The sequence below is a fragment of the Bombus pyrosoma genome, linkage group LG9 (assembly GCF_014825855.1).
Source record: "Bombus pyrosoma isolate SC7728 linkage group LG9, ASM1482585v1, whole genome shotgun sequence".
NCBI lineage: Eukaryota > Metazoa > Arthropoda > Insecta > Hymenoptera > Apidae > Bombus > Bombus pyrosoma.
In genome coordinates, this window is record NC_057778.1 from 9106935 (window position 1) to 9121164 (window position 14230).

Here is a 14230-nt window from a genome sequence, read left to right on the forward strand (position 1 = left end):
TAAAATAACCATTCTAATTTGAAATAAACATCATAATAGAAATGAATGGAATAGGTTTAATTTTTAATTCTATAATATTTTTACATGGATTAAAATAGAATTGATAAATCAAATTTTATAAACAAAATTCTTCTGTTAAAAGAATGTAATAAAAAGCATCATTTAATTTTAATTTAGAGAAATTAGTTAAATAATTATAATATGAGATTCATTGCATTACTAGACATTATTTTACAGTCAATAAGAATGAAGTAAGAATGAAATCTTTAAGTTATAACTTCGAAATCTGTTCATCGATCATTTCATGTTAAATGTTGATGTACTTGTGAATTAAAATTTATTTCATCCTTAAAATAGCAACATTTGGTAAAAAAAAAAATATGGTTTTGGTGCTTAGGTAGTGAATATCTGGGGAATATTTAAATATCTACAAATGGGCGTTAAAATATTTTTTTATTTATGGCGTATCAACTTAAATTTGAATGGACATGAGCAATAATTGTTCAAATATGTATGAAAAATTGAAATCAATCTTTATAACATACTCTTTATTTTTGTTCAAAATTTAAAATGAGTTACATTCTGCTTCTAATCAATGAGTTTATCCCGCCGTTTTGAGATCCGTGAGTACTTTCACAATGGCGGAAAAGTATTGCTCTACACGATATCAAATTTGTGATGTGACTGTAATACCTCTGGTAATACATTAAAAAATAACTAAATAATTTATGATTGTTGAGAAGAAATCATATTACTACACAAACTATCCATAAATTGGAAAATTTGAAAAGATTTAATCGTATTAGCAGGTATGTACCAAAACTACGCGGTTTCGTTAATTTTAGCACTAATTTTTGTTTTATACAATTTCAGAATTCAGAACTTTATTCCCCCTATATTTTTAATTTGTTATTACTTGTATTGAAATAAATATATTAGTATATAAAATATTGTGTGTTTAATAACCCATAATTTAAGATACACATTTAATATCTTTCTTTTATTTTAAATCCTTATCTTTAAAATATTTTATACGCATTTAATTTTAAATAATTAGGACATATATATTGTGATGTTTTTACATTCTTTAGTAATTGAATTTAATAAGTAAACTGTAAAGAATGTGTACGATAGCTTGATAGTTTCATAATGTAAAATTTCTGTTAGTTATCATTGCTTTTTTGTGAGTTTTGTATTTTTTCGGTATTTTTGTCATATTTTAGAAGCTCAAATAATAAATGGAAAATGCCCCAGATACTAAATCATAGGAAGGTTAAAAAATCACAAAAGAGAGTATTGGTTAAAAGGAAACATTTTTTAACGAATTATCATGAAGCTAAGTCTTACAAACCATGTGAGTTTCAAAAAGAATATATGTCTATTCAATTATACAATATTTTTGATATATTTAAGACTAATATCAAAATTTGATTGTTATAGTATGTAAACAGTTACAAAGTAACAACAATTCATTAGCAAGAGCATTATCTAAAGAAAAGCATGAAGGTCAGTTATTATTTTCCCAAAATGTTGCTTTAATTGCTGAAGTACAAGATTTAGGTTTAGCTTGTAATAAACGTGATGTAAGTAAAGTATGTTAAATACAATAATATTTTGTCAATTTATTAAAATCAGATTTATAAAAATATATTTTTTAGGCCATTATATCAAATATCCTAAAGAATGCTAAAGAAATGCTTAAAATGTTAGTGACGTTGACTGGTTACTTAACAAATACAATTTCATCTTGTCAAGAATTTGTAGAATCTGTTGCCACGAATATGCAGATGTCTTATAATTCTGCTGGAAGTAAGTTCTTTTACATATTATTTCTTTTTATATTATGTAGATTTAAAGATAGGTTTCTATATAATAGAGAAAAAAATTCTTTCAGAAAGGGAATCACTGAAAGGACTGTCAATAAAATCTCCAACTAGAGGAGTAGTGAAGCCTATGGTGAGCGGTTACACCATTACAAAACCCACCATTAATTTAAGTAGATTAAATATGCAGCATATTAATAATTCATCAAACTTAAGTATAATACCGGAGGTAAGAACACCCCCCAGAAATCAAGAGTTAAACAACTCAATGTCTCCTAATGGAGTCTCTGTAAGACGTACATGCGTAAGTATTTTGTAGAATGTTTTAAATTTAATAAAGTTGTTTGAAAAATTAAGTTATTGAACGAATTAAATATTGCAGAAAAATGGTCGCACATACAGAATGCCTGAAAGATTGTCTCCTTTAACAGTTGCTTCACAAAGAGACAGTGGTATGTTCCGTTAATGACTCATATTGGCATATTTTGAAGTTACTATAACTTCAGTATTCATGTTTAGATGAGAGCGAACAAAGATTAAGTGAGAGAAGTAGCAGAAATTCTACTGAACGGATGTCAGGAAGAATATCGGAAAGAATGTCAGAAAGAATATCGGAAAGAATGTCAGGAAGAATATCGGGAAGAATATCGGAAAGAATGTCAGGAAGGATATCGGAAAGAATATCAGGAAGGATGTCGCAAAGAATATCAGAAAGGATTCCAAAGTCGAAGTCAAGATCGCCGAAGAATCGCAGTTCTCGATGTAATATTGAAAATTTGGAACGTATAGGAAGTCCCAGAGTGAAGCTTAACGACGTATCGAAATTATTGCAAAATTCTCATACTATTAACATTCGAATGGTTTGTGTTGCCAGTAAACATATTTCTGCATAAAGTTAATTTCCACGTTAATTAATCTTTAATTGTTATCTACAGTTAACAGAAAATCAAAATAGTCAAGAAACTGATAGGTCAAGGTGTAGTAATGAAGAAGATGAAGATTCTCAGACTAAGATTATAGCAGAGACATCAACTCCCGATGATTCTGGAAACAATAATGATGGAACCACTGGGGATGAAAATGAAGAAAGCAACGATGAATTAGATACTACAGATGAACAGAAGAAAGAAAAAGTAAATGAAACAACAAGTATTACATCAAACTGGGAGGATCCTCTTGAAGGACCAAGTTGGTTATTTGATAATTCCCAAGTCGTGCCTTCTTTTACAAATAACGACAAAAAGACTGATGATGTAGATGTTTCTAATGATGATAGTGTAAGTTTCGTATTAGCAGAAAAAGAATCAAAGAATCTATTCGAAGAAACTATGCAAGAAATGTCGCCACTATCAATGTCAAGTAGATGTGCAAATCATGTGAATAATTCCACGAATAGTATACAAACAAATAATGAAGATGAATCTAATATACCTCAACAAAATGAAAACAACTATTATAACGAATCTATAATGAGAGATGCAAATGAAAACGAATGTACAACAGAGAATGCCTCTACAACGAATTTGCAAAATTACATTACACAAAGACGAGGCTATTTTGAAAGTGACGATGAAGATGATTTCACGCTGATATACACACGGCAACCACGTAATGTGCATTTTGACATAAATGATTTGAAGCTGCCAGTACTAGAAGAGTCTGCTTTGAAACCAATAATTCCAGCTGAACCAGAACCAGAAATAACGACTACTCTTCAAAAGATATCCCAAATTTGTCCAATCCCATCTGTTTCGCATGACACTTTGAACGAATCAACGTTTAACCAGTCTACCGTAAATCTGCCACTGCTTGTGAATAATGATAATGAGACTATAGAGTTGGCGCCAGTAAAAAAAGAAACAAAACTATCGCAGCAGAAGAATAAAAGGCAGAAGGTAACTACGACGCATTTCAGTGATTTTGTTAATAATACACCACCACTGAAGAAAAATAATTCTTACAAAAAGAAGAAAGGCAAACCCATGAAAGACCCAAGTGCTGTTAAAGTAGTGCTGCAAAAATTGAACGAATCCGATGTTAAATCTAGGACACCTTCTCCGAATGAAACAATTTCTCGTGATTGTAATCAATCTTTGTAAGTATATTCAGATAAATGTTGATGTATATTAACCGTATATGATTATAACTTAAGTACTTATATACAGAAGTCCTGTATCTTCACGTGCGGACAATTCAAGCGATTCAGAAAGTAGTACAAGTACCAATAGCACATTTACTTGTAATCGCCCTAGACGAAAACGTGCTCAGATTTCATATCATGAACCTAATTTGATAAAGTAAGTAATTCTGTTTTAATTCGTACAAAATTGTTTACATACTTTTTTATTTATATTAAGTTATCATGATTTCTTATTATCTTATTGTCTCAGGAAATTACGGAGGAATCGATAATTACAATGCAATATTTGTCGATATTGGAGAAGCGATTAATAAAATACTGTCATGTGTTTTGTAAGACACATTGATATTCCCTTTGATGTAAATAAATTAATAATGCATGTGGTGAATTTCATTGGACGGACTTCTAAAAAAAAAAGGGAAGAAAATGAAGGCAAAGATAGAAACTAAATTAATTTCTTCAAACATCTATAACATACTATACAGCAAGTTCACACTTCGAACTGTTCTGCTTCCATCGCTGCGCACATTCTTATTAAATCAGCAATTGTTAATTATTTACAGGAAATCGGCTTGCTTTGACGTGGTCATAGCTTCGATGATTTTGGCTTCCTCTCGTAGTAGTGTTCGTATGATGTACTTTTTGTATCCTTAACCATGTTTCAATGAATAAACCAACATTTTAGAACATTGCGTTTTTCATTGTTTTATCAATATAACCTGAAACTAGCAGATTTTTGTAATATTTCTAATCTGTTGTGGTATTATGACAAACGCATATGATCCATTCACACATAATTACGAAAAATAAAAAAGATGCTTATTGAAAGCATGGATGAAACAATTTTAAAAGACCGATTTTATTGGCAGTGTTCAAAGAGACATCGGTGCATAAATAAAAAAGAAGTATTATGTATAATAGATTTAACTATTTATTCCTTATCCTATGCTGACAGGTTTATAGAGCGGCCAGCATAGAGGTGAATATTAAACATGTTTGTTTAATTTCAAGACGAAACAAGCAACCAGTGTTACCTTCTCCATATAAACTCTTTTATTAAATAAATATTTTTTAAAAATCATTAGCACTTTGACTTTACTAAAATCTAATTTAATAATCGATATAGTAAATTATCATGATGAGAACTAAAAGTTTACAACTTGAAACACTGGATAATTCGTTATGACATAATTGTCACTAACATAATTGATCTGTAACCTAGTAGCAATCGTGGGTGTACGCACGCGGAACTTTCTGTTGCTAAAAGTCTAAGCTTGAGGTCAACGCTTAATTTGCATAGCCGATATAGCAATGTGTTATAAAGCTGTTTTCATATTCATAGTTTCGTGTTTGTGATATCGCAAAGTGCCAAGAAAAATAGAAAGAAAATAGCTAGATATTCATACGATAAAATTTATCATGTGTATTAAACAAATTATAATATACAATTATATTATACAATGCAACGATATTTTGTATTTTACTGAAACATTTATTTTGTCTACAAAATAAATAATTGAGGTCAATAAATAACAAACAGACTATATTGAAATATTCTTGGATTTCAGCCAATTTGTTAATTGGTAAGCAGATTGTATTTGAGAATCAATGGATAATCAAGCTTTATGGGATTAAACAATTTATCTACTCTGATGCTTGGTCAACTGAGATAATCAGACAGATGAGCTGTTTTCATGTTTTCGTAAACGAATGATTTTGAAGGGTTTATAACGATAGGAATATCTTTCTCATGTAAGTTAAAACGGTAGTTTCTAGCGATCTTGTTTAAGAAGATAGATGTTATATGTCAGGTATATTATTTTACAAAAATAACAATATATATAATAATATATACATTTGAGGGCTACATATTTGCAAAAGAAAGCGTATGAAAATCGAACTCGAGTTCGAGTATTCTGTAAGAGTTATAGAATTCTAATGAATTACATATGTAGTATCAATTGATTGCGGAACATTTTGCTCAATATACGGATAGTCGGTTACAAGCGTTATGTGGTGAATGCAAGATAGCGTGAAACAATCGTGATTGGTGTATTGACTTGTAGCTCGCTTGATACGGGTTTATGCAATGGATGCATTAATGCAATTCCATGTAAGTGTAATTATGCGCAGCTGACACATTAAAGAGCAGAACAACAAGGTTACCAATTTTCTCATGAATCTTGACCCAGTAATCCCTTTTAAATCTTTCTGCTTTTCTTCTAAATAAATGTTCATCGTTTAAAAAACAAGGAGACATTAAATATGCGAGTATAACGCTTGGACGTTCTCGGAGTCGAAACACGAAACAAGTTGATCTCACAACACGCGCAGCGAGAATGTGAAAAACACCCACTCGGGTGAGAGTGGAATAGTAAAGTTTAAAGAAAGAAACAAAACATGTACTAGCGTAACAGCGCGAGATTCAGTACGCACAATAAATTCTCTCGTGAAGTACATAAGTGCGATATTTTTGCAGTTCAATAGTGCTCGCATTATTTATGCACCATCATAGAGCACCGCTATTATCGAGCCTCGAAAATAACGCGAATTCGCAACGAGTAAAAGTCGCGTCTTTAACGCGCGTACCGGCGTTCAAACTCTCCCTCCACAGGAATAACAATGCACGATTGCGCACGCGCCAGCCATTTCTTAGTAGCGCCGATTGTTCAGCCAATGGTAAACGGCGAATGATGTCAGATGTAGCCAATCGCCACTCATTCTGGTGACGACCGAGCTATTTTTAGTGGACGTGAGTCACGGGATATAAGGCTGTACGTTTAGTTGGGTGTTCACAAGTTGTCGAGACATCGTGTTGTGCACCTGAGTGACATCCGCATTCTATCACCGACCATGTTAAAACTAGGCTCTCCGGAGTTGGAAAAGTTAATCATCGGTCAGCAGGATAGTTTAGTGACGAATCTACCAACACCTACGCAGATTCTGTTTCCAAAGGCAGTGACCGAGGCCCAAGAATTGTACGCTCGAGGTTTCATCGACGCTCTGAACGAGTTGCATCATTCGGACAGCTCGCAGGAACCTGGTAGCATTTATGGAGCTACGTATACGACGTTAGAACCACCTAACAGCGTGCAGAGTACAGAATCTTCGGTGAGTCAAGGTCTGCTACAGATCAAAGATGAGCCTCAAACGGTACCTAGCGTGTCCAGTTCACCCCCGATGTCTCCTATCGATATGGAGAATCAGGAAAGAATCAAGCTGGAGAGGAAACGTCAGAGGAACCGCGTGGCTGCGTCTAAATGCCGCAGGCGCAAGCTCGAGCGCATCTCCAGGCTGGAGGACAAGGTTAAGCTGTTGAAGGGCGAGAACAGTGAATTGAGCGCGGTGGTGCATAGGCTGAAAGAGCACGTGTGCCGGTTGAAGGAGCAGGTGATGGACCACGTGCACTCTGGCTGCCAGATTATGGCGGTCTCGGGTCAATTCTGAGCCGATTATATCGGACGGGACTCTCCGACGTGTATTGTTTCGTCTGACGGTGGCTCTTGCTACTTTTACAAACGTGGCAATGTTGTTCCCCTTTGTTGGAGTCGGAAGCTTCTACCATGGAACATCGATGTCGTCGTTGATATTTGTTTACATTTGACTACGATCTCTCGTTTGCTTTGTTGTTTTCGGGAAAAGGGGACACGGTGATGATCGTGCGCGACGGCGTGAGAAGAGCTAAGCAAGACGAAGAAAAAGAAGAAGAAGGGAGTGCCTTGGTGTGCTGGGCGTGAAATAGAGACTCTTTTCTTAAAAAAAAAAAAAAAAAGGAGAGCGGAACAAAAAGAATAAGGAGATAATAATCACCCCTATACGCGTGTCTCTTCTTTGTGTGTGCCTGTTTTTCATGCATACATGTGCACGAGAAATGCATTACGTGCATGTGTATAGGAGAATGGTGCGGAGGGGAAAGACGGATGAAGAAAGAGAGAGATAAACAGCTTCGAGAAGTACGCCGATGGGAAGCAGAAGTGGGGAGTGAAGAGGGAAGGAAAGGATGGAGAAAAAGGAGAGTGGGTGGGACTTCGCGGAGAAGAGTGGGACCTTGCAATGCGGCCATTTTGGAGAACTTGGCGAGTACTGGCGGGAGATTCGAATCTCTCAACTGTTCTTTCTAAAAATTTACCGATCGTATTATGTACATTCGTCCGGGGGAAAACGATCAAATCGACGGTAATAATCGATCGAAGATCTTTCGAGATTCTCATTTGTCGGGTGCTTTTCACGCTCATTCATCATCTTCCTATCGATTTTTTAACGTTGTACCATCCTCGGGTTTTCCCCCTGTCGGAGGATAATAATACTTCTTTGCATTCTTTGTAATCAATCCACGGGACATTTTTCTTTTTGCGATCGCCTCCGTCCTTTTTCTTCTTCTTTTTTCGTTTTGCAATGAATGCGTGAAAATCTGGTGAGCTAATATCGGCGTTACATTATTCAATACAGATGGTAAAGGTCCAAGTTGCGGCCTTTTCACCTAAGGTGCCCGTCGCTGACATCCGTTTAACGTAAGGTTACGTTTCAACTGGCTCACGTTGTTCTCGCGATTCACGGCATCGTAGACACTCTAGTATCCTTGTAGAACGTTTGCTTTATCATCGAAAACTTCGCACCATTGATGCCGAATTAGGGGCTTTGTCTCCGTGTCAATCGAAAGTTCATAGCTCTGGGGACGAACCGTGCACATTGGAACACACTCACCGACGCTTGGAAAAGTGCGATCGATCGCCTATTCGTCTTACCTGCTCGTTTCTGTTTTACTCATTAACCCTTTGCCCTATAATTTAAGTCCCAACAGCGCGTGCCGTAACCATCGGCAGGGTCGCGCCATTTCACGGTCTGGCTGAGCGTTCGAAGTTGTGCAAGGTACAACTAATTTTATGTTGCCAGATGTTTGATAAATAATTATTACCGATTGATAATTGGACAAGATTTTTAAGGGTATCTTGCTAATATTTTTCAAGAAAATATATTTGTACGTCCGAATGCGGCCAAGAAAAAAAAAATGTTTGTCGCATGTACTACGAGTCTAACTCGACGTTGTAGGTTAAAGGGCTAAACGCGGTGATTTCAACGCCAACAATTGGTTCCAGGCGCTACTCTATTTTATACAGCCTTTAGAAACAATGGTGGTACTTGGTCACAAAGCGAGATTGAACGGCCGTTCCCGGCCACAAGGTCGATCGCAGTCGAAAAGATGAAATTATCGAAGAATTCCATAAGCTCGCATTTAATGAAAAAGAGAAAGAAAGAAATATGAACTCGATGTAGCTCGAGACATCTCTCTACAGCATCTTCGAACGACAAAAGTTCGTCGATTCCCGTGAATACGCACCAGAAACGATTAACATTACTAGAAAGCTCTTGTTTCTTAATCTCTCGCCTCTTGTTAGACGTATTCGACACATTTGCCCCTTCCAAAAGATGAGTTTTTCTTAGTCTTCTTGCATTTTATTTTCTCAGATGTTACACTGCGCGTGAACACGTGTGTAATAACGGCTTTTCGTCTTTTATAATACACCTTACGAGTTCTTCAAACAAACCGCGCTTTTTATTATCATTCGAATAAGAGAAAGAGGAAAAAATTATACTGCGTCGAAGGCTGGACGTAGGTTCTGTTATCACGAAGCGATAATTCGCGACCGCAACGATTGCCACGAAATGCCGGGCCACGCGAGAATTCCCTAGATTCTCGATAAATCAGGCGAAAACTGTTGACAAAAAGAAAGAAAGAAAGAGGAAAAAGAAAGCGATTTCTTCGGAAGATTTCGTGGTGACGATAAATCCTTACTATACAATAGCACACGCATTCGTACTATTTACAGTCTGTTCTAGAGGTGCACACGCGCAGAACATCACGTGTAGTGAGTCATTGTTGTGTTGACAGTTGAAGCAAATCGTGTCGCCGTCCGCATCCGAAACCGAGACGGACAAACACAAGTTTCAACTGTGTGCGACGCATTAGCCACCACTGCACGGAACACACGCACTTTTTGCGTCCCAGCCTCGACTTGATTATGTAACGATGAGTAAAAAACCAGGCACACTAGAAAGGAGTGCTCGGATAGAAAACGCGTTAGCGACGCATTGACCCTTTAACCTACAACATCGAGTTAGACTCGTGGTACGTCCTTCGAGATAAACATAAAAAACACGAATTATACTCGTAGTACGTTCTTCGGGCCAAACATAAGGAACACGAGTATATAGTAACATAAAATTAGTTGTACCTTGCACAACTTGGAACGCTCAGCCAGACCGTGAAGTCAGCGCGACTGTTGGAACTTAAATCGTAGGGCAAGGGGTTAACATTAGAACTACCGAACTCATTAAAATAAAATGAACTTCGTATTATTTGTACAATTAAGGTAAAGTTACCTTATCTGACAAAATTAATATCGGTTGTCATTGAGACAGAATATATAATTATATTTATTTTTTTATTCTACCGTTTGAATTCTAATTACTTTTTAATGATTAGTAGTTCTATCGTTAAAGGCATTCGTTTCTCGCCTATCGATACGATTCAGCCACGTGCTTTTCGTTGAAAAATTCGCTCGAATTTCCTTTCGCTTCTGTGTACGTGGCGCAATCGTGTCCACGATACTCTCCGTGAAAAAGCTCTGAATCTTTCTCTCTGTTTCATTTATTTTCCCGTAGCTTTAAGCCGATACTGCGTGTTCCCCCTCGGTTTCAAAGACATTGATACTTTCGTCACTGCTCGCGTGATTTCACTATATTTTTTGCATCATCCTATATCAAGCCATGTAATATCGGAAATTCTTGATTTCTCAGTTTAACGTAACATAACGATTCCAAGGGTCAAACAGAATCGAGTATATGCGATAGAAGTGACGAGAGTATCAAATTTTGTGTCTATGGAACTGTCGTTTCGTCATATGTGCATCTAGTCTTGTCCAGTATGCCCTCGTAACTTATCGTACGCTGCGTGATACACTCGCAGATTCGTATAAAACACGAGCAACAGACACATGTAACACGTTCGTAGGTTTCGATTGTGTTACCACGTGCGACGACGACTTGCATTTAGAAGAAACGCGCTTGGGAAGAAGTTTCTTTTTTATTACTGTACGTCAGTTGGATATTGAAAAGTTAGACTTGCATCTTTCCTTCTTTCTTTCTTTCTTTTTTATTTTTCGAATCGAAGAAGCAAGTGGTAACAGAATCGTACGGCGTTACCGTTGTGCCATTACGCAAGGAATCGCTGTAAAGAAGTTTTCTCCCGGAGTGTCGCAACACTTTTGCGAATAGTACAAGGATGATCATGATTGATGAGTTACGGAGATTTTTGAACGGCTTTTCGAGCAATATAATCGAGCAATCGTGCGTTGATTCGTTCTTTATACGAGGAAGCGTATTCTGTTAAGTTTTTGTGCTAACTCTTTATGTATTATTGTTTATATTTTGCATTGCGCAGAATTTCGGAAATTTGAAAAATTGAAACATCTGGACGTATTGAAATTTGGAGATTCAGAGATTTGAACGTTCAGATATTTAGAAATTCAATTCTTAGGTTATTGATGACTTTCACGTTGTATCTTGATAGCGTAACTTTTATGAATTTGTTTGGTGATCAGTATAGTGAAAGATATAGAAATGATTAAAAAAGGAGAAGAAGAAACGTGTTGTGATTCTCCGTGGTTGCGAGCTCGTTTAATTACGAGACGTAGGCTTAATCGTAGTGTAAAGGACGAACTCGAAGCGATTCGTCGTTGGGAGATTGCAATTCGATGAAAGAACAGAAATTTATCCGATATTTTTAGATACACGTACATTGTAATAATAATAATATATATATATATATACATATATATATATATACACGTGGGATAATTGGAGCAATCGATTCAAACGAAGGGAAGGAACTATTCATTCATTGTAGATAATCATTGTTTTAATTTCAATTTCAAACATATCTTTCGTACGACTAATTATTTTTTAAATCATTCATTTGTGACCTTTCTTTCTTCTTCTTCTTCTTTTTCTTCTTTTTTTTTTTTTTTTTTTATAAATCGAAGAAAATTCCAAAAGAGCTTGTGTGCGCCGATACTTTTCGCACTTTTCTTCCCCTCCTTTGACGCGCGACATTCGGCACATAACTTGACAATTTTTTTAACGCATATTATATTTATTTCTCTCTTAAAATATATTAGAATAAGCGTGCTCTGTTTTCTCTTCGCTTGAAAATCTCGTTCGTTTCTTTCTTTTTTTCCTTTTCGATTTATTTCACGAGAGATCAGCCTCGCTCTGAAAACTCTCGGCGTTCTTTCCTCAATTAAAAAAAATGATCTTTCTCATTAAGGACACAAGGAGAACGCAAGATGGTAAAGGCGAATGTTTAGAAGCCTTCGTTTCTATCCTCTTTTTCTTTCTTTCACCAGCCATGCAATTAAAATTAGTCGGCCATCACTTACGGCGTGCCTTTTTCTCCAAGTGATTTATAAATAGAGGAAGAGAAACAAAAAGGAGGACATAATTATGACAACGACCATCAAGGATTCCAAAGATACTTTTTATCACGCGATGTTTTCATTCTTTCTTCGCGTACACAATTTCTTCTATTACTTTCTCTTCGCATATGAAAAATGTGAATCGGATAAAAAAAAAAAAAAAAATCATGTGATACGTAAGACGATCTGAAAGGTATATGATATTTGTCTTGTTAGAAATTTTCGATCTGTTTTAGCATGGCCAAACAGAGAATAAAGGGACAATTGGTACGATGGAACTCTTCGTAGTGAGATAAAGAGGAAAAGAAAAGAAAAAAGAAATGTTTGGAAACTGAATAACGTTAGTTAATGAGATAATGTCGGAATCTTTTTAGAAGTTTAAAGAGTATAGGCGAGCGGAGAAAAAAGCGGTGTCACAAAGAAAAACGTATGAAAGTAAAGATGAAACAACCACAATGTGATTTAGTATGTAAGCGAGAATAACCCCGTTAAAGAAGAGTGTGTGTGTGTGTGTGTATATATATACATATAAAGACGATGATTGTTATATGTGTATATATATATATATGCGTGATATATAAATAAATAAATATAGTATATAGTACGGTGATGACGACGCGAAGATGAAAAAGCACCGCATATATAGAGTTATGTATAACCCTATACATGAGAGTAAATATTGCTATTGTAATATGTAATAATTATTATAAAGATATATATACGTATATATGTATAAATATATAGACGTATCTGTATATATTTATACATATATATCGGCGCGCATACGTATATGTTACATATATTGTCTACCGATCGAGAAAGCGGAGAAACCTTTTTTTACAAATAATTTTATTTTTGAATGAAATACGACGAAAAAGAATAAAATTTCATTATATTAAAACGTAACGTGCGTGTCTTTTTTCCCCGGAAACCGTGTCCCCCACCCTTTTTTCTTACCGATCGATTCCATGCTCGAATATCTTTTTACTTTCTCTTTATCTTTCTTTCACTCGTTATCCGAATTGTATTTCACACTTTTCCTATTAACGATCGTAAGATTGAATCTCGATAGAAAATAGAGTGATCGGGAAGTAACGAATTTTTCTTGATTCGAGAGATTTGAATGTCTCGTCCTATTCGCGGACCATCTTCTCCAAAGAAGAAACCGGAATTCCAACTTGCGTCCCATCGCTCGCCGCGTTAATTATCGCAATTGTTTAATTGGCTCAATTGGGAAAGTTCTCGGTACGAATTAAGATCGTGAATTTTTGCGGCCTAACCGATTCGAACGTTCGTTTCCCGGAAGCGTGTTGGTAAATCCTAGTTGACAGTAGAACCGAGTTATCGAGCTGAGAAATAAAAGATCGTAGCTGATCATTCGTCAGAAATTGGAAACGTTAAATTGATTCTGTTAGCTAAGAATATTTACACTTATGTTGCATCTACGTTTCGTACGTGTATACATAATTCGATATATTTATTACTCTGATGATTCTGCAGCAGATAATCTCGAAGAGGTATCGTGGAAAACTTTCACTCACGTTCTGTGTTTTAATGCGTTGAAAATCAACTGTTTCGTTATTAACAGACGTAAACGGGCGTTTATGATGCTAGCGATAAACGAGCATTGTGTGAAAGCGAGACGTGGGCGGAATTGGGTGTAATTGAATTCGAACCGAAGTAGTTTCTACATTTGCAAAAATATACGGGTTAAAGCGGTTAAAAATAAATGAATATTTTAGAGAAATCCGATGGACAAACCGCTCTTTATTCGTCTTACGCGATGGTTGAAT

At 35.7% G+C, this 14230-nt stretch overlaps 2 protein-coding genes and 1 long non-coding RNA gene across 3 annotated transcripts; 2 read left to right on the forward strand and 1 right to left on the reverse strand.

Annotated features, from left to right (window-relative positions):
- The first annotated feature begins 41 nt into the window (after positions 1–41).
- Positions 42–4650, forward strand: LOC122570714 (general transcriptional corepressor trfA-like). The gene is made up of 10 exons (XM_043733454.1): positions 42–809; positions 1224–1354; positions 1441–1583; positions 1659–1809; positions 1895–2127; positions 2206–2275; positions 2343–2683; positions 2759–3918; positions 3989–4120; positions 4214–4650. The coding sequence occupies exons 2-10, from the start codon at positions 1246–1248 to the stop codon at positions 4233–4235; spliced, it is 2361 nt and encodes a 786-aa protein (XP_043589389.1). The 5' UTR covers positions 42–809; positions 1224–1245; the 3' UTR covers positions 4236–4650.
- LOC122570730 lies at positions 4176–6619 on the reverse strand. The gene is made up of 3 exons (XR_006317896.1): positions 6130–6619; positions 4442–4688; positions 4176–4368 (listed from the first exon to the last, which is right to left on the reverse strand). It is a non-coding gene; the product is annotated as an uncharacterized LOC122570730 (long non-coding RNA).
- Positions 6620–6750: 131 nt separating this feature from the next.
- Positions 6751–13343, forward strand: LOC122570728 (transcription factor AP-1). The gene has a single exon (XM_043733503.1). The coding sequence runs from the start codon at positions 6817–6819 to the stop codon at positions 7408–7410; it is 594 nt and encodes a 197-aa protein (XP_043589438.1). The 5' UTR covers positions 6751–6816; the 3' UTR covers positions 7411–13343.
- The last annotated feature ends 887 nt before the right edge of the window (positions 13344–14230 follow it).

Bases quoted from the DNA above. Each gene is read 5' to 3' on its own strand.
- LOC122570714 (XM_043733454.1), top strand. From the start codon at position 1,246: ATGCCCCAGATACTAAATCATAGGAAGGTTAAAAAATCACAAAAGAGA. The intron at 1,355-1,440 runs GTGAGTTTCAAA...TGATTGTTATAG, and splicing joins AGCTAAGTCTTACAAACCAT to TATGTAAACAGTTACAAAGT. The intron at 1,584-1,658 runs GTAAGTAAAGTA...TATATTTTTTAG, and splicing joins TAGCTTGTAATAAACGTGAT to GCCATTATATCAAATATCCT.
- LOC122570728 (XM_043733503.1), top strand. From the start codon at position 6,817: ATGTTAAAACTAGGCTCTCCGGAGTTGGAAAAGTTAATCATCGGTCAG.